This window comes from Parambassis ranga, chromosome 15 (assembly GCF_900634625.1).
Source record: "Parambassis ranga chromosome 15, fParRan2.1, whole genome shotgun sequence".
NCBI classification, from domain to species: domain Eukaryota; kingdom Metazoa; phylum Chordata; class Actinopteri; family Ambassidae; genus Parambassis; species Parambassis ranga.
The window spans coordinates 15551797-15571132 of NC_041035.1; the positions used below are offsets into that span (position 1 = coordinate 15551797).

Below are 19336 nucleotides of genomic sequence, written 5' to 3' on the forward strand. Positions count from 1 at the left end.
GCTTCATGTGTTCAAAGATGTCTGTTTTCTTACAATATAATACTCATAAGCATCTACCTGTTGTTCTGTGAGTTTTACTCTTCCACTCAATGCAAATTGCTAATAGCCCTTTCTCCTAAAGCAGCCTTAGACTTCTGATTTACTCATCCACAAGATAATACACTGAAGAAATATTGTCTTTTCCATTGACAGTTAGAGCTGAGGTGGGTTACACAGACATGTATAAGGAAGCACAGAGTAATACCACTTACACAGTGATCCTCAGAGCCTGAGGCAATGAAACGGCCACATGGTGAGATGGCTGAAGAGCATGGATGGCAACGATTTAGATGGTTGTCATAGCGCTGTACACACCTGGGGAGAAGATGAATGAAAGAAGTTAACAAATGCAGTGTGGTGCTGTTGATTGTATGTCATAACATATAGTAACATGACTCAGAAGTGAGATATGTTTGGTACGGGCAGTTTATCTGAACAAGCTGAAGACCAGCAGTCGAGTAAGCAAAACTCAGAAAAGTGAGTGTAGAAAATTGACGAATGGCCCCCTTGTGTAACTTCTGTGCTCTCTAATTTTGGTTTGCAACACCATGTAATGTCTTTACAATGCTGCTAACAGCCAGCTAAGCTAGGGTTTCTATATGGGTTGGCATGTTGGCAGGCTAGTGCTGACTGGATGTGTTGAGAGATCTTTGACTTTCACATGCTAATGTCATTAAGCTGGACTGAAAGTAGGTTATATTCAGTGGGGACCATAAAGATATTTGATGCATTACTACCAGAAGGGGGTGCCTTGTGATAAAATGCAAAGTTTGTAGGATGCTTTTCTCATTTTTTCAGTTTTATGGCACTGTCAACCTGCATGACCTACACTTTGGAGTTCAGTGTCTGTTCTTTTTATACTATTAAAGGACTAGTGCGCAGAATCTAGTGGCATTTATTATTGAGGTTGCAGACTACAAATATGAACAGATCTTCGTCTGTGCCAGTTGGCCTAATTCGACAACAATTTGTGCTCTGATGATTTAAATGTGTAGTATGATGAGAGATATCTGTTTTTAAGCCCTGTCAGTGCATCTGAACATTCCGATCTGCAGAAGAGCTGACGCAACCAGTTACTATCGCACTCATAAAAAACACTTTAACAGGTCGGAGTAAACACTCATCTGCTTTTCTAGGTCAGTATGTGGATCTACAGCAATGTTTTGACTGAAGAATGGGGAGATGCTGGCGTGAGTTCCACACACATGCAGACACACACATTCTCCATGTTCCATGAGTGATGACTATGTGGCATTTTCCTGATGACTAACACAGACTGCACAAGAGGGTTTGATTCTCTTGAGTGGGAGGCTGTACGGTTACTGAATCCACCTGGGTATTCAATGTCAGTCATCAAGGTAATCAGCAGGCTAATCATAGTTCATTACTTTCAGCCAATAGATTTTAGTATTTGGCATTTCTTGTAGTATTTGTTTTTTTTTTGTATAAATACATTATCGATGCATATTCACAGCATTTACTGCTTAGCATGTATTTATCAAATGGCAGATTCTACCCCGTGGGATGGGGACTACATCACTGCACTAAAGAAAAACATCTGTTGTCTATTGTTAGAATTGGCATCTGAGTGGGTTTGATTTTAAAGTATGCTTAATGCTAGTGGGTAGACCCCACTTTTCTGCGCATCATTTTGAAATACAAGTGATGACTGAGGAGGTGGTTCGGTCAATGGAGTATTTTGCACACACTCCTTACCAGACCATAAAGTAATATGAGTCAAAAAGATTTGTAAGAGTTTAACTGACTTCTTGAGTAATCTTGTTCTCAGCCAAACATTACGTTCCCCCTATTTTAATTAAAGTTTCTTCCTGCCTGATTTCAACTTTATACACCAAAAATGTTTTCTTTAAAGTTCATTCAATACTTTATAAAGGCTCACCAGTATTACTTTAGTATTACTTTAGTTTCACTTATTATATAATACAGAGGTGAACATAAATCATTACCGCTCCCTTAAGCTGCAAACCTCACATAAAAATGAAATCAAAACATTTTCATAAATCCATACATTTCAACTCCTTCTGAAGAACCTAGAAACGAGGCACAAATATTTATCAGATAGCGAAAAGTTTGAAGGAGTCTGGGATGAGGAGTCTAACATGGAAGCAGTCTCAGACATGAAAGAATGAACTACTCAATAATGCCTTCTGCTGGGCCAAAAAGAACAATCTGAGATCCAAAAAAGGGCCTACTTGAATTATCCTCCTTTTATGGGTATCTGCTACGAGGCCGCCAAGTAAAAATATTCTCTGCTTTGTACTTCGGAAATGGAACAATTGCAGAAACACTCATCAGCTAAAGAATGTTTGTGTAAGAAAATTGTGGATATAATTTGAATATAAGGTAGTTTTGGTTAATGGTGAATGTTGATTTCGTTCTTAATTGCCCCAGACTTTTATTGCTGACAGGTTTTGATGAAAGAACTCATTAGCTGGTTTGATACCTAAACAGAGTTGAAGTGGTTGAATTTGGATATAAGAAGTAAAAAAAAAAAGTAATGATGCTTTATTTTAGTAAAGTTGCCATACAGGAAGAGAAGGAGGAAAGCAGTAACATTCATTCAGGCAATGTGACGCACAAATGTGTAAAATACAAACCTAAGTGTACGAAGGTCCCACATTTTTACACCATCTGTGGCTGCACTGGTGAGGAAGAGGTTGTGTGAATCTGGAGTCTGTGTGCTGAACACTGGTCCCTTTAAAATAAACACAAACAAAACAGCTTAGTCAGCACATAGTTGACTAAAATTGGTTTCAATTCAGTTTATCTAATTGTCTATAAGTAGGAAAATTGCATCTGTAATCCAAGGACAGTGCAGCTGAAAAGATGGAAGCAAAATTAGTTTTGCTTGTCTTTGTGCCATTCTTTGTTTTTTGTTTTTTTTAACCACGCTGAGATATGCCGCAGTTATAAATGCAAAAAAAAACATTCCAATTGCATTTCTATGTACACATTCTTTATGTGGCTGTCAAACTAAGTTATCAAATGATATAGTCAAATGTGTGTGTGTGAAAGAAGGAAAAAGAGGAAGACAGAGCAGTGACGGGGGTGTTTTTTGTTTAGATTTCCATTAGGAGTGTGAGAGCGGGAGTCTGAGAGGGCATTTCCAGTTCCATTTTCCGAGAAGTCCTATTCTCTGATGAGTTCCAGGTGAATTTTGCAAAAGAGGCGATGGAAATTTGAAGTCGGAAAGGCTGGCTCTCATGCTGCAGTTCCTGATGTTTGGTCCGCCTCAGGACAACAAAGCAATATGGGGGGTGGTGGAGTTATGTGTGCAGTCTCCATGCAGGGGCAAGCCCTCTGATCCATAACCCTCATCACCCAAATGGCCCTTGGGCACCCAAGCAGAGGACCCCTATATTGACGCAATAGCCAAGCTGAAACAACACACCGCAGGCTCTCCACAATGTCTAGCACACAATAGCTGGCGTGACAAAGAACAGGCACCCATGAACTGCAGGAATATAGTCAGCTGGGTGCAGGGGAGTGAGACTAAATCAGGGCTGAATGCCTTAATGCCTTTAATCCATGCCACTAGCTGCAGTGTACCCTGCTAATCCAGGCTGGCCTGGGTGTCGAGTATGTGGAGGTCAACATGCAGAAGTGACTAAAGTCAATAGCCAAAGATCACCGAGTGCAAACCTCCCTCACACACAGATGTGCACTTTTCTGTAAGTTACATAAGCATGTGTAAGACAGGTCATAATTTCCACATTTTTTATGATGAATATGGATTTATTGCGAGTGCAAAGCTGGCAAACATTCATATGACCATTTTACTGTAAAATGTAATATGATAGAAGCATAAATGATATGCAGAGAAACAGACTAGAATGGATTTTATAGTTTCAATTTGAGTGATGCAATATTCTTCACAGCACTCTAATGGAAGTGGATACAGGCCCAGGCTGTCTACTTGTTAGACACCAGCAAATTGGGTCCACATTGGTCCAAGACAGTGATGTGGGAGTAAGGCCACATAAACCCAAACTGCATCATGGAACAGCATTACTCCAAGGCCATCATCCAGCATGGAATCTCATCCTGCCATCCACTATGGCAGCCTTAATCCCGATCCACCAGGGACTTACATTCAAGATGAATGATACCGATGATGGCATGTCCTGTCTGTCTGTCATGGAAACTTTTGGATAACCATGACATTTCTTTTCAGCCCTGACCTTTTTCATTCACACCACAAACTAACACTTTTATTCCTTCGAAGATGATCTGTGCCTTATGTAACTTGCGAAGGACTCATAGATTACATATATAATTATAAAATCTGCCAAATAGTAGACCCTTCAGGAGTAAGATGCAAGATGGGGCTCACACTATCAATTGATGCCAAGCCAAGCAAATTCTTTGCCATGTGGGTTAGGTCTAAATGTCATTCAGTCCACATGTGGAGTGATGAGATGTCTCTGCCTCCATCCAGTCACAAAGGTTTAGCACTTATCGAAAGCTTTCAGTCAGTCTACAAATGAGAAAAGCTCACTTTTCTGAAACTGAATTGATTTTATAGAAGAAGTACTATTTTTAAGGGGGTGTGGGTAAAATAAATGAATGAATGTGTGTAACAATTGTGATTAGTATAAAATATTACACTTAATCACTCAGTTGTTTCCATTTTACATTAAAACTAATCCCTTTCAGACCATAGGTCAGTGCCTCCAATATCCATGAAATGACTCTAAAGGGTCTGATCCCAAAATGAGAAACATCAAATGCTCCATGTACTTTCAAGGCCACATATTGTACAGGTTTTGTGCACCTCACTCATTATATGCAGACATAATTTGTATTAGAACATTCAAAATAACATGTATTGGCCAACTCATTTGGTTACAGGGACAGATTAGACCCAAAAGTAATCCCTTTCAAAGATCAGAGAGGGATTACTCAGTACTACTGATCACTTGTTGCTTTAGAGACTGCACACTTGCACACTTGTATTTTTCTATTCTTCTCATATTTTCTGTGTTTCGGGTACAGCCCTCACTCAAAAGTTTACCTTTAGATGTCCTCACCTTGTTCTGTGTGATGCAGTGGATGGCTCTGCTGTGGGCATCAGGCAGCGTTGAGACAACTGTACCTTTGTTCATATCAAACACTTGAATGGACCGATCTGAACCACACACCAGGACAATGTCTGAAGCAGCTGTTAAGAGGAGTTGTAATTCTTTTTTTTTTTCTTCATTTTTGAACACTAGCATTCCGAAGTGAAATGACTTTCCCTCATTCCTCATGGACCTTCAGTGCTATGTTGATAGCTGAATACATCAGTTTTCCTATTGTGTAGACAGCTGCTATCATTCCATGCTGTTACACAAAAGTATGAAGATTTTAAAGGTCAGTAGTGTTGTATTTTACAAAGAAGGTAATATTTTATACAGTATAAGCATAATTTGATGAATTAAACGTCTTGAGAAATTCCTCTTTTTTGCACAGTTTGATACACTGATACAGAAAAGCCATACTTTATATGTATGTTTATAAAATGTGTTTTATAATGGCACTACGTATATTTTTTAGTCATTCAGCAAAGGTTTTCCTGACAGGATCTCACTCCTCATACTAATGCAGCTCACTTCTGTGGGTTTACTGGAAGGTAAATGCATTGTAAACCCTAACAAGGGCTTGGAATGCAGACATTCCTAAAAAATTAAAGACACCTAAATGATTTTACAGGTAAAATCAGCAGTGCAAGCCTGCAGGCAGCACATGAAGACTTTATGATGCACAGACTGATTGCTGCGGTTGACATGGAAGCTGTCCAACCAGATGCTCTGAGTAAATAAGATAGGCTCACTTTGTCAGCTCAACTATACTACTTCCTGATGCTAGAACAATAACAACAAGAAAAAGGATACAAGAGAAGAAATCATTGATTGCAGACAAGGCGGTGATTTCTGTTGCTGTTGTTGTCGTGAAGCTTCTTGCCAATTTGACGATACTCCGTTGCTCATATCTAAGAAAAAGAATGGTTAGTTGCACAGTTAGTGTGCCTAAATGATTTGAAATGCCTCATTCTTCACCTGTCTAAGCAGCAAGAGAGAGGGACTGTAAAAAATAATTTCTCAATTACTGACTGATGGCAATGTATGTTTCCATTCACAAATTGAACAAATACGGTAACTAAAGGAAAAACATGAATAAGCAGTGTGCTTAAAGAGGGTATGGAGGCCCTTTATTGTAATTTTCCTTTCCTCCAGAACAAGGCCAGACAGCTTACAGTACACAGGCGTGCAGTTTGGGTGGTAATGAGTGTCAGCAGTGTCTGCGGTGGAAGCTAAATAAAGCCAGGCCCCCCCATCAAATCAGTCAGAAAGTGCGCCTAGGTAGCCGGTTACATAAGTTTTACAACAGATTATAATTGTCTTTGGGCTCTGCAGTAGTTGTTGTGTTTGTTATTGTTATTATGATAACTAACAGCTGATCAGGAGTTCAACAGATTCCAGTCTTCTTACATTGCAGAGAAGAGTAATATTTATACTATAATAACAATAACAAATAAGAAGTGTGAATCATAATTACCTTTTTATGTCATCATGTGTCATGTCCACATTATACAGGTACAACAACAGAGATGGTCCAGAGCCCAGAAGAATGAATTTGTCCAAGTAATAAAACTGGGCGCTTCTAATGGGTTTTGAGAACATACTTTTGCCCTAAAGCAGAAAAGAGAGGAACAAAGTCAGACAATAATCTCACAGCTAAATACTGAAATCAATAAGCAACGTTAATACACCTACTTTTTGTTTGGCCCCCTACATGTTAAATAATAATCTGCTTAGAGAAAATTTCATGGTAGACCAAATTGCTCAGTTCGAATATCCCCCTCATACTGTTTGGCTCTCCTTGTATTGTCAGAATCTATTAAGGTCAAAGACAGCTCAACAAATCATTTCTTTGTCTATGTTAACACATTTAAAGGTACTGGCTTTCAATGACAGATATTTTAAGACTTGTGTGGTTTGAGTCTTTGAATGCCACTGTGTTAGATCTGTGCTAAATCTATTCTACTAGTAATTCTGACCAATCCAAGTATAGCTCTTGTCCTTGAAATGACTTCCATTTGTCGCCAAGTTGTTTCACAAGAACACCAAACAGTCAAAGACTGTAGACCCAGCCAAGCTCAAAACAATCTCACTAAGTGAAGTAAAGCAGGGATGGTTAGCATCAGCTATGGGAAGACTCCACGTTTTAAGGACAGACCTTTTGTTTTCACTTGGCGCAGGAATGCAGACACACTTCTGACTGTCCTGTTAAATGTGATGCCCAGTGAGGAAAGGAGGGTCTGCATACTATCAGAGTTTTGGATGATCTAGGTCAAGCAGATCCCTCAAATTAATGACAAAGAACTCACCACAGAGCCAAGGAATGTACTAGTTCATCAGAATTATTAACCTGGCTTTAAGTTTGATGAAGCAATTCTTATTAGAGAAGGAAACGGTAAATTAATCATGTTTTATATCAACTTGTCAAAGGTTTATTACAGAGTATTTTTTTCTGTGGAAAATCTGCTATAAAATGTGTTGTGAGTTGCTGGTTAAAAACAAAACTGAACTTTTTTTTTATTATTCTACCTCTTATTTTTAGTACTAATAACATGATGCACTGCATTACCCTCAATGGACAAAAACAAGCCTAACTTTGCTCACAAAAAAACAACGATTTTCCAACAATCACAGCTTTCTTTGAAACTCAAAAGGACCTTGGAAAATGTGTATGGCGTGCTTCTGTAGTTATATTGTTTTACTTTCTTTACATACTACTACTTACTTCAGTTTGAGTTTTTAGACATTCAGAATGAAGACATTTTTGCAAGATGAGGTCACTTTTGCTGGTCCTTATTTAACTGTTTTTTATGGTTCAAATTTGGATTTGGAATAATGTGTGAGTGAAAGTTTCATGAATGCCTAAGGAAGGCAGGGCACTAGTGGTGATGGTTGGGATTGAGGTGACAAGAACAGCAAGTAATAAACAAAATAAAACAAAAGCACAAGTGTGTGTTATTAGACGGGGCAGTTACCACAACAATGGCGGGCTCTGGGTTGCAGTGGGTCCAGATTCGTAGTGACTGGTCCTCTGACGCACTTAACCACCACTGTCGGTTGAGGCTCCAGCTCACACTGCCCACTGGCTTGTCATGGCCTACATACAAAGACAGAAAATTGGAATTAAACTGGTAATTCCATGTGTGGCTATGACATTTACTTTTATGGTGCTGTTCAGAGAGCCTGGCAGACTGAAGACAAGAGGGTCATGGTGACCTACATGTCACCTCAAACTCTGTCCTGCTCTTTGCTGCTCCCTTGTGGACACTTGGATCCAGCTGCACCAAGTGCGACACAGATGCTTGACATACATTCATTTTATGCCTGTTAATGTTTACAACAGGGCCAATTCTCTGTGTAATATTTATATCTTTACCAAGTGTAGTGAGAGAAATCTGGGCCCAAATCTACAATAGTGGATCAATTACAAAATAAACAATAACAACCTGAAGAGGTAGAGCTAAATCCAAGCTGAGGGGACATCTCTAGAAAATATAAAGGTGCAACTTTATAAATTAATTGAATAATTCTCAGGAAGGGGTAAATATAAAGGTGATGTTAACAAGTTATGGATACACACATGTTCGTGTCACTCACCTATGCAGGCAGTTGGTTTGCCAGTGAGGCTGGACTTGTACAGTAACACTGAGCTGTCGCCAAGACCACACAGGATTTGTTTTCCATCACCTGGGAGGGACAAAGACACAGAAGGGTTTTATTAAGATTGATTTATTACTACCAAGCAGTTAAGTGTTTGGTCTAAAGGAGGAGCGTTCATCCTAAAATATAATTAGGAATCAGCGACAATGGAACTTTTTATTGTACTGCCAATATTATTATTATTGTATAATATAATGTCTGTGGAGTTGTCAATCATTATGTTAAGGCATTGTCTATTTATGCTGAGCTGGGTTTCTCATACATTATATCCCTGCACTGAGGGATGTAATCTGAAACTTCACCCCTAGATGCTACTAAATGTTACACACTAGTCCTTTACATATCATGGAATTTATGCCGTATGTTGCTGGCTTTGGAACTTTGAAAGTTTTCTTATCAAAATGAACTCACCTGAGTACTGAAGGCATGAGACTTGTTTACTGGAGACCCTCAGATCAATGCACATATTGGTTGGTGCATTACTGTCTGCTGGGTAATCTCTGTGGATTAAGCCACTAAATGACAATTTATGAATCATATAAAAATATAATTTCTCAACACGGTTTTTAGTGAGTGAAAGTGAGACTGCTTACATGCTTTTGTTTGCCTTTTTCTTAGAAGACGAAACCTTCTGTACATTTGTTTTAGGTGAGAACATGATCTTTCTGAAAAGTAAAAACACAAGAAAAAAACATTATTATTTATAAAATTATTTATTTCAAAAATTTTAAGATTGTTTCCTTTATTAGGGAACTGCATAAAAGTCTAGCACCATAAAAGGGCAACTTAGGGACATATTAGAGTTCTAGTCTACAATTAAAAATGTAGAAGAAGTAGAAAATCTAAAACATATTCTATCCTTTGAATTAGAACATTACATTTGGACAAATACCAGAAACATACTTCACTGACATACCTTGGGGCACTGGTGTATCCAGATGACTTCACCTTTGAGTGGAAAACCAGAGGCTGTTCCTTTACACCTCCTGTGTAAGAGGTGAGATGGTAAGACAGGTCTGATCTACAGTATGTAGGTCTAAAACAAGGATTAGTTATACTAAGGATTACAGAATGGATTAAGGGTCTCCGGTTTGTTACTTCTATAGGTTTTATACAACTGATCATTATAACAAACTGGGTTTCTAGGCTGATTCAAAGAGGAGGAATCAGGACTATTGGGTGACCACGCTGTGCGGGAAGCATTAAGTGCATCAGCCACAAACTGTGGGATGGTTCATTCTGCTCCCTGTTCGCTGTCAGTGCCTTTACTATATTACAATGAGCTCACTTTTTCCACAGCCATTAAAATGTGTAAGGCTTTCCAAAAACTGTTCTCCTGTCAAACACAGGCAAAGTAAAGTAAAAGTCACATAATCTCTGAGCAGCAATTTAGGACTAAGGTTCAGAAAAAAGGCTGACTTGATTTATAGCAGTGACTGCAGAGGGGGACACCAGTCTAATGAATAAATTAACCTGAAAAAGTGTCATTTTCTACAACTGGTTTCATACTCTTGTTTCATCCACACACTCACTGAACTAACATAACTATATGGATGCATGTCTCAGTCATCCAGGTCATTTTCATTCAGAAGGTTGAAGCAAGGCAGCTGGACTCCAAGCAGCTTTATCAGATCCAATTGATACTGAATAACTATATGGTCATTTTGGATATTTAATACGGTCGTAAAGATATATTTAAGTAACTTTATGTTTATTTAAATTGTTTGACCTTTGACCTTTTGTATAATATCATTTTATATGTCAAATTTGAACATGTTTGTGTTAAAATCTGACATAATTTCCACACGAAAGCTTCAACGTTCAGCAAAATGGTGTTACAGAATTTACAGATACTTCTGCTCAAAGTGACCTCTGACTGTCAGACCGCCAGACAGCCTAAAAACACAATGCCTCTAGACATGGTTTACAAAGGCATAAAAACAACTGCGATTTTACAGTGAAGATATCAGCAGAAGGACCACAATTCACTACTGTTGGCATAATTTTTAAAATATATCTTAAAATTGAAGTATGAGTTCACCCAACTGTGTAACAGGCCTTCAAAGCTCTTGTACAAAAAAATGTTGGCATATTCCCAAAACAATAATAGTACAGACTTATATGCCAGTGAAACAAAAGATAAACATCTGGCTCTCTTTTATAGCTTTCTCTTATCTGATAGATGGGTTCGTCTTTGTTCAGCAGTGCCTATATATTCTCTACATTACTCATTTTCTTTTTGCTGGATTCTAAATAGAAGTTTCTCCAGGTACATGTTGTTTTTCTATCTGTAAAGGCCCAGAGAAAAGTAGCTGTTTGTATCATCTTTCTTCCATCAGCGTGAACAAAAACCTAATAAACCTGCATGTTTTTAACCAACAACGACACAGAAAGCTTGCAAATGAAAGGTTTTGTGACATTGGTCAATATGTCAATCTGTTTGTGGCATCATTGCACATACTGTACTGTACTATGTTGTGTGTGAGGTGGTATACTGGAAGTAGCTTTTGATCCAGAACCAGATTATGTAGAAAAACTGAGCCAAATATCCAATTATGTGGCGACGCAATCCTTTGGCCTTGCTTAACGGCTCTATTGACCCCCTGCTGATATATAATGGTCATTTAGTTTTATAGGGCAGTAAAAATCACATAATTTACGCTGACTTTACACTAGACACTATTTGAAGCAAAGTGAGAGTTTCAGACAAATTTCCAAGTCGAGTCATATCTGCGTAAAATCACAGCAGTTTGCTGTGTGCGGCTTTTATAGCTCTAATTATGTAGGATTTTGCCTAGAGACAAAAAAAAATCATTCTAAATTGTTGCTTATTATCATAACTATTCAGTCTACTTTAAAATGTCAGGATGTTTACCATCTAATGCAACAGCTAAAACAGCAGAAGCTGTTAGAATAAAAGGTTTCTTAGCTGTCTGCTGTAATTAAGTCTGCACCTGTAGGACCAAAGATCCCAGTTGTTGTTACGTTGTTACAGATGTAGATTACTGAGATGTTAAGGACTGAGGGTTTTAGAAAATAAGATAATTCTTATTCTAAGTAAGAGAACAGTAGTTGGCACAACACAGACCTCCCTCTTAGGTCGCTCGAGCCACTTGAATCTATCATTTTAAACACGTCCTGTGGAAAAATACGATTTAAAATGAGCCTAGAGCATGTAGGTTTACTGGTCCTCACACTAAAACGACATAATCCAGGCAACAAAGCGCAAGACAAGGACTTGACAGCACAACACAAAAAGTACTGGTATCTAAATATCATCATCTCAATAAGCCAGTAGTCCTGGCTTACCTCAATTTTATGTTACATGGCGTCGTGACATGAGAACAGATGTCTAATCTGCACTCAACTCTTTCAGACTTGTGCCAGATTAAGAGTGAAGGAACATTTTTCTTTCCAGGAGGTTTATGGTGTGATTTGTATAGAATTCAGGAGATATCTTTAAGAATACAGCGATGCATGGTGGGTTAGTCTGTAAATGTTTGTGGTTTTTTGGTCTGACGATGCACCTCTAGACTCCCCAGAAGATCTCCTACATAGTTTGGCACTGGCAAATCCCGTCTCTCCAGCTGTGGGGAGTCCAGCTAATACTGGCTTTCTCAGCACTAACTCTCCGTAAGAGCAACATGTAAACCTCAGTATAATGTAGGTCTCCAGCAAAATAGTTTCAAGCTGCCAAGTTTTAATGATACACCACAGAATCACAAATAGGCTCACTTTACCTATGAATTCAGGAGTGCAAGAAGCAACCACGTAACTGGGCTGTGTTGAGGGGATTTATGTCTAAATGCTCTGTACTCTCACTGATGCAAATGTAAAGTACAAATTTATGGGGCAAATGGAAACTAAAGGCATTGCAATAATGAATGCCACAATGCAAATGATGGAATCTCTTCTATCCAATTTTTAAAAATAATAAGGATGTTCTCTGTTTCTCTTGTAATAGCCAAAGAGGCATTCTCTTCTGGCTAACCATTTAAGAGCACAGTCTGCAGCCAAGCAAAACAGACAACGTGCCAGTCATGGAGTGAACTATAAAAAGAGCCATACTTTTAAAACCTAGAGTCATCAAACAGCAGTCGCTTCTGTTTTTTTTTTATTATTTTATGTGCATGGGTATAAGTGAGTGGTGAGTGACTGTTGAGGCAACAACAGGGATTCTGACCTTTCTTTTTAGGATGGTTGGGTTCCTTCTTCTTTAACTCGGCATTCAGAGGAGATTCAAGCAGTGGAGGAGAACTGAAAACAAGGGAGGGGTTGAAATGGTGGGGAAAGGACTTACTGGAAATGAAGGAGCACAGAATTTTCCACTGTTACAGATTCTTAGCCCTTCTTATTCTCAGTACTAAGATATTGTTGACTCATGAAAAAACAGATGGCATTAATGGTTATAATAGAGCATGTTAATATGGAAATGTCAGAGTCAGAAGGAGTTACAGGCAGCTGGAAAAAAAACATGACTGGTGGTGAGGTCAGATGACCAGTATCTGAGAGAAAGTAGCACAAATGTATAACTGCATTGTTTTTGCATGTTGTTACAAGCTAACATGATTATGCTTTGGCTCATAAATTGCAAATTTGTTAAAGGAGAAAAACACATTAAGTTGATGAAATTAGAGCTTATTGGTGCTGCTGGGCTTTGCTAAATAATCATTTATGGAGGTACAGCTAATACCTAAATGAATTCCTTCCCCAAAGGACAATTTAAATTTTTGGCATTTATAAAACCATATTATTGTGAGGGTAATAAGCATGAGGATTACTCTAAGGATTAAGACTGGAATTACTGTTTTCACATCACTGTAGCCTGTTATCTAACACTGATTTGTTGCATAACAATTATAACATGTCGTAATTATAACTGAGGAAATGCTGGAGAAGTTAGCTTTGAAGGTTTTGTGAATATCCAGTTTAACACAAAGCAATGTCGTTCCCTAAACCGAACCAAGTAGTTTTGTTTTAATGCCAAAATCTAATGAACAACGCTGTGAAGAAAACTACACAGTGACTGAAAGCTGCAGTCTCCTGCGTGACAGGCCTTGGTTTTGTGTATTACCGACATGGTAGAATGAACCATCTGTGTTGCATTTGGAGCTAAAAGAGACATTCTGGGGAAAAGGTTATTTAACTGCAGGTTTACCTTGGGAAGACTGAAAAGCCTTCAGAGCAAGTCCTCCTCCTCACAAGGTCACACAGAGGCAACTCCAAAAGGACCACACATGGAGTAAACACCGAGCTCACTAAGGCCACCATCTTTGTGACAAAGAATATATAATGAATATTATTAAAACATGCTTTTACACTGTACTATAAATGTTTCCTTGACATTAGTTGGAGCAAAGAGAAAAGCCAGACAAGCATCCCTAATCTCATTGATCAAGACTATAATGGAACTACTCACAGTGGAAGCACATCCAGGAGGGACAGACCATGACCCAGCCGTGAAGATGTTAAGGTTTGGGTGATCTAAGAGAAAAAACATCATGGATTCGGTTGCATCAAATGTACAGGATAATATCACTATATACAGTACAACCAATGCCAAATGCTGTCCATAAAACCATGAAGTCATATTGTTTGCAATGTTAAGTGGCATTTAAAGGGTTAATTTTAATTGCTATATGCTACTAGGACATCAGAACATTGCATGATGATAACAGTGTAGCATGCAAATAAGTTTGTTACAGTGTCTCCCTATTAGAATCGCACAAGAGAAATCCTGTGTTTTACAGAAGAAAGGTGTTTACTGCATTAAGCCAAAGACCATTAAAACAGTGCCACACAAAAGTGAAATATTTCCTGGTAGCAAAATAGGAAAGCAAGATTTGTTCTCTCCTGGACTGGCAAATCCTTCAATACCTGAGGAAACGTTTACCTTGTGAAATGGTGTGTGACATTTTACTGCTGTATGCAGGAAGTCATGTCATTCTGCTACAGCTCGATATCAATCACTGTGCTTCTTTAAAAAAAAAAAAGAGCAGAAATCATACATCCAGCAGCTTACCTCTGAAATACAGTACTGTTAGGAGTTCTGAGGTAGCCACATCCACCACATACAGGCCATCAGAGCTTCCAATACAAAACCAGCTGTTGTCCCTGCAGGGGCCACACAGAAACATATGGAAAAAGTGTGTTAAGGCATTTCTCCTAAAAGCATTTTTTCAAAACGTTTAGGGAAAGACAACGAAACCACATACTAAAGAAAAACATACTGATGTGGTGGTAAAGCATGCACACTATCAGACTATACCTTTTTTTTCTTTGTCTCCATTGGCTGCCTACAGTCTAAACTTATGTAAACTGTACAGTATATAACTACTGCTACATCGAATAGAAAGAAGCTTTGCTTTTTTATTCACTTGTTTCTCAGGACTGCACCCTGAGGCTATGATATAATGAACAATTTATGTTCAAGTGTAAAAAGTACCAAGTTTCATGTTTTAGTGCATCATAATTTTCATGCTGTGCATGTGCTTCTGTACAGGATGAAGACAATAAAGTCATAATGTGTGGAATTTTAATGTGATTACTGCATCGTTGAGGTTCTTCTGTAGGAAAACCCTTAAGGATTGTGAGAAAGGAGGAATATATATTCTATCTTGTATGAAACAGGGCCCTTTTTGAATATTAAACCAGGATTTCAGTTTGTTCTCCAAAGTCTTTTATGGTCAGTAGCAACAGGAGGAAGCTGAGGCAGGCAGGTGACTCCGGCTACTTCCTGCAGCTCCTCTTGACAATCCCCACATACTCCCTGGCCTGCTGGTAGACATAATTCCTCTACTGAGACCTGCATGATACCTTAAGGCAGCTGCCTATGACTTGAAAAACCTCTCAAAAGCAGGCCAGGAGGGAACCACCAGGTACCTGATTCACCAAACTCCTGACCTGAGGTTGAAAAGTAAAAGCAAGCCTGTCTTGCCTGCTGAAAAACCAATTTCAGCCAGTTGTATTCACATCCTCGTCCTTTCCGGCAGTTGTACAGCAACTCCATCACTGCTCAAGCTGCACCCAACATACGGTCCATGCTACAGTCCCTTTTCTGCAGTCCTTGTCATGGCAGACTTGTATTTATTAATTCTCAGGGCTACGTTGTCTTAAGAAATGCTGCTGGAAGGGTCACTAAGTGCTTGAAACTAGGGTAGTGTTAGAGCACCCTCTAGATCCAGTCATGCTTATCACTGTATGGGCAATACAGAGGGAACATGTGGGCCATCTAGCTACATTTCAAATTTTTCAAGACCTTTGGATAAACAGCAGTTAAACGGTGGTTGCAGACAGAAGACGTTTCTCAGAAGATGAAGTGAATTTGACTATACATTTCTGTTTGAGTACGGAGTGTAGGTGTAGACACTGCACTGAGATCACATACTTTCCTAAACTAAGACTAAGGGAATCAAGTCCATTTCATTCGTGCGGTCCAAAAACTACAAAGAGTGTTACATCTGTGGTTTTCAAGTGCCTGCTTCCTGCCATAGCATCAAATGTTCAAACAGTCTGAAGCAGTTTATGCCATGAGACCTCAGTTTCCTGTGATGTGTGAAGTTTCCTGTGATGTTTTCTGTGAATGTGTGGACACGTGCAGGAATTAGTCCATAAAGAGTGGCATTTAATTCAGGATCTTTTTCCACGCTCACGTGACAGAATGACATCTAGAGTATAAAGCATTAATGACAGAAGTTATTTCTCGTTTTTTTGTGTGTTGAGACAAATCAGTTGCTTTTGTAATATATTTCTGGATCGCATACAATTTGTATGATATATAATGTATAATGATGTAAAATAATAAGCCTCATTAATCCTTGAGAGTGAATGAATCTGGTCCACTATGCTGACACCATGAAGTCCAACTCAGACTTTGTGATTTTGACCACTGATTAACGTAATAATTAATGTGATAAATATAATGTCACCTACCCCCATCTATCCATCTTCTCCAACAGTTTACCTATCAAAAAGCTCCCCTATTGAAATTTAGTTATCACTTCTGCAACTACTCCTCCTCCTACAACTGTGTTAACTTACTTTTGTCGGTCAGAATTCGTTTGTGAAAATGAGCCACAAAAAGCCATATTGAGGACAGGCTTGGAAGTCTCTCCTTCTGCATGTGATTGATCAGCAGCATCTGGAAGAAAATACCCAAAATGATCTGCAAAGACAATATATGAAAGTAAAAGTTCACAACAGAAAATAAATATTGATGAGTCGTTGCTTTAGCCTTCCTCTGTAAAAAGTATTAGGTGTAAGTTTCTATCCTAACCTGGAAAAGTGCTGGGTAGTTGGATGACAACACGCAGCTGCAAGTCTTAAAGGTAGGGTAGAGGATTTCATTCTGATGCACTTTTTGTTAAATTAGTGTAACTTCTCTTTACAATCTGATAGCAACCAATTAGTTTGGCAGTTTTGCTTTAAAACAAAGAATATTAATCTTCTGTGGAAGCTATAAAACGCTAAAATCATCAGCCAATCCTACGAGGCACACCTGCGCGTATAGTTGGCTGGTTGGCTGCTCTCTTCCTGCTATGTGCGCACCAGAGAGGTACGTGCATGATGGCCGAAGTCACAGACTGGTTGGGAGGCGTGGCTTCGGGGTGAGCTCCGAGAGAAAGGGGCGTGTGTTTACTTTTGGCTGACTCTCACTGAGTTTTCAAAATCTCCTACCCTACCTTTAAAATGATTACAGAGTAATTATTACCTGACTTTATGGTGGCTTAAATTCTTGGACAGTCAAAATAACTGAGGTCACGTCTGCAGGTCAATACCATGATTATTTTGACACGCTGACTGCTGAGTTGTGACATTACCTGCAGACTTTTGGCGCAGGTGATGTGTTTTTTCCATTGCCTGAAGGTCCATTTTGGTCACCAGTTGACACTTGTGGTCATCTTTCAAAGAAAAGCACCACACCTAAAACAAATCAGTCATTTTACCGTTTGTGGACATTCAGTCTCATACTGATTATAAATGTGTGACAGTCACTGACCTGTCCATCCTTTGAGCCTGTGATAAGGTGATTGTCCTTCTCTGAGAAGCACACACTGAGCAACGGAGAGGCTGAAACATTGAAGAATTAGTATTCATTTTTAGGGCCTTGACTCTACAGCACTAACTATTTAAAACATGATATTTGAATAGCAAATTTAAAAGACTAATACCTGAGAGCACAAATGACTGGTAGACAACTACTTCAGCTTTTAAATCCCAAACCTAAAAAAAAGGAAACAAAATACAAAATCTTCACCATGGTACTTCAAAAGGAAGGATATCAAGCCGGTACCTTAAAGGTGCGGTCCTCCGATGTGGTGACCAGAAGGTCTTTATTCCAGGAGCAGAACTCTGCTGATGTTAAAGGTCCGAGGTGGCCAGTCAGGGTAGAGATCACTTCCTGCCTCTGATGAGGAAAGTGACAGTTAATTACACATTACACAACAATATTACACATATTCATGTACACATGTTTTGGCAGGGAATAAATAAAAACACAATACATATGTTTCTTCACATCATCTTGTACCTTTGAGCTGAGGACATAAATCGTTGCTCCTGAACATGCAGCCACTCGCTCATCAGAGTAACAGAAGGTAAGATGGACGACTTCACCCAGTAAGGTCCCGATAACCTTCCCAGCAGCAACTTTACCTGAAAAGAAATGAATGTCTCTGATTCTACTTAAAGCAAAATACAAGCATGAAACTTGTAACCCATCTTGGAAATAGCTGACTCTCCTCACACTGAACAGTTTCTTTTACCTTCTTGTGTTCTCTTCTGGCATAGTTCAACATCCCACACGATGATATAATCAGGAGACGCTGAGCAGAGTGTAACAGGTCTGCTTCTCTTTCCAAATGTCATAGCACTAATTTCACGATGGTGACCGGTCAGCACCAGGGGCTGTGAACAAACAAGTACAAAAATACACAATACACACTGTCCTCACCTCGTATATAATTTTCAACATAATATCAAAGCTCTAAGCTCAAGGCCATAAGGATTCTATTACTATTTTAATAAACTGTACTGAATAGTCTATAACATGATGTACACACAATTCATGTTCATATCATCTATAGTGGCACCTGTGTCTTACTGAAACATGGAGACAGCATAGCCTGCTAAACACACACACACACAAATAGCACATGAACAAACCTCTTGCTGTACGTCGTCATTATTGTAAATGAGGATTTTGCTGCCATGTATAGGTAAACCACAATGAGACCGACAACATGCGAGCTGCTTGTTTGACAGAACTCTGTCGGGAGTAACCGTGAGTTTTTCAATCATCGTGTCTCTTCTTCTAGTCCACCAGCGATAGTTAATAGCTCCACTCGAACATAGGTGAGAAGCCACTTTAACACACTTTCAGATCAAATAAGTTGCGCTCCTAACAGAGAGGCCTGGGGGAAGCTTGTTGCTAGGACACCACACAAACTTCCGGTGTTGTGCCCGAGTTCCGAGGGGTGTGGTTGGGGCGGGATTGGCAGGTCTGTCCTCGAATCCCTGACGGGCTGTATATGGCTGAAGCTGAGACGCACCCATTG

General features: G+C 39.1%; 1 protein-coding gene across 1 annotated transcript in view; it reads right to left on the reverse strand.

Annotated features, from left to right (window-relative positions):
- The window catches only part of wdr27 (WD repeat domain 27), a 30695-nt gene extending 11504 nt beyond the window's left edge, over positions 1 to 19191 (reverse strand). The window contains exons 1-22 of the mRNA XM_028423448.1: positions 18945 to 19191; positions 18545 to 18686; positions 18310 to 18434; positions 18073 to 18186; positions 17951 to 18002; positions 17779 to 17849; positions 17558 to 17702; positions 16821 to 16890; positions 14803 to 14894; positions 14200 to 14264; positions 13939 to 14051; positions 12964 to 13037; positions 9697 to 9766; positions 9374 to 9445; positions 9192 to 9295; positions 8718 to 8807; positions 8096 to 8217; positions 6598 to 6731; positions 5934 to 6031; positions 5091 to 5212; positions 2658 to 2755; positions 252 to 354 (exon numbers count right to left, since the gene is read on the reverse strand). Coding sequence (XP_028279249.1) covers positions 252 to 354; positions 2658 to 2755; positions 5091 to 5212; positions 5934 to 6031; positions 6598 to 6731; positions 8096 to 8217; positions 8718 to 8807; positions 9192 to 9295; positions 9374 to 9445; positions 9697 to 9766; positions 12964 to 13037; positions 13939 to 14051; positions 14200 to 14264; positions 14803 to 14894; positions 16821 to 16890; positions 17558 to 17702; positions 17779 to 17849; positions 17951 to 18002; positions 18073 to 18186; positions 18310 to 18434; positions 18545 to 18686; positions 18945 to 19079 — 2211 coding nt within the window. The 5' untranslated portion in view covers positions 19080 to 19191. The remainder of the gene's footprint in view (positions 1 to 251; positions 355 to 2657; positions 2756 to 5090; positions 5213 to 5933; positions 6032 to 6597; positions 6732 to 8095; positions 8218 to 8717; positions 8808 to 9191; positions 9296 to 9373; positions 9446 to 9696; positions 9767 to 12963; positions 13038 to 13938; positions 14052 to 14199; positions 14265 to 14802; positions 14895 to 16820; positions 16891 to 17557; positions 17703 to 17778; positions 17850 to 17950; positions 18003 to 18072; positions 18187 to 18309; positions 18435 to 18544; positions 18687 to 18944) is intronic.
- Positions 19192 to 19336: the final 145 nt, after the last annotated feature.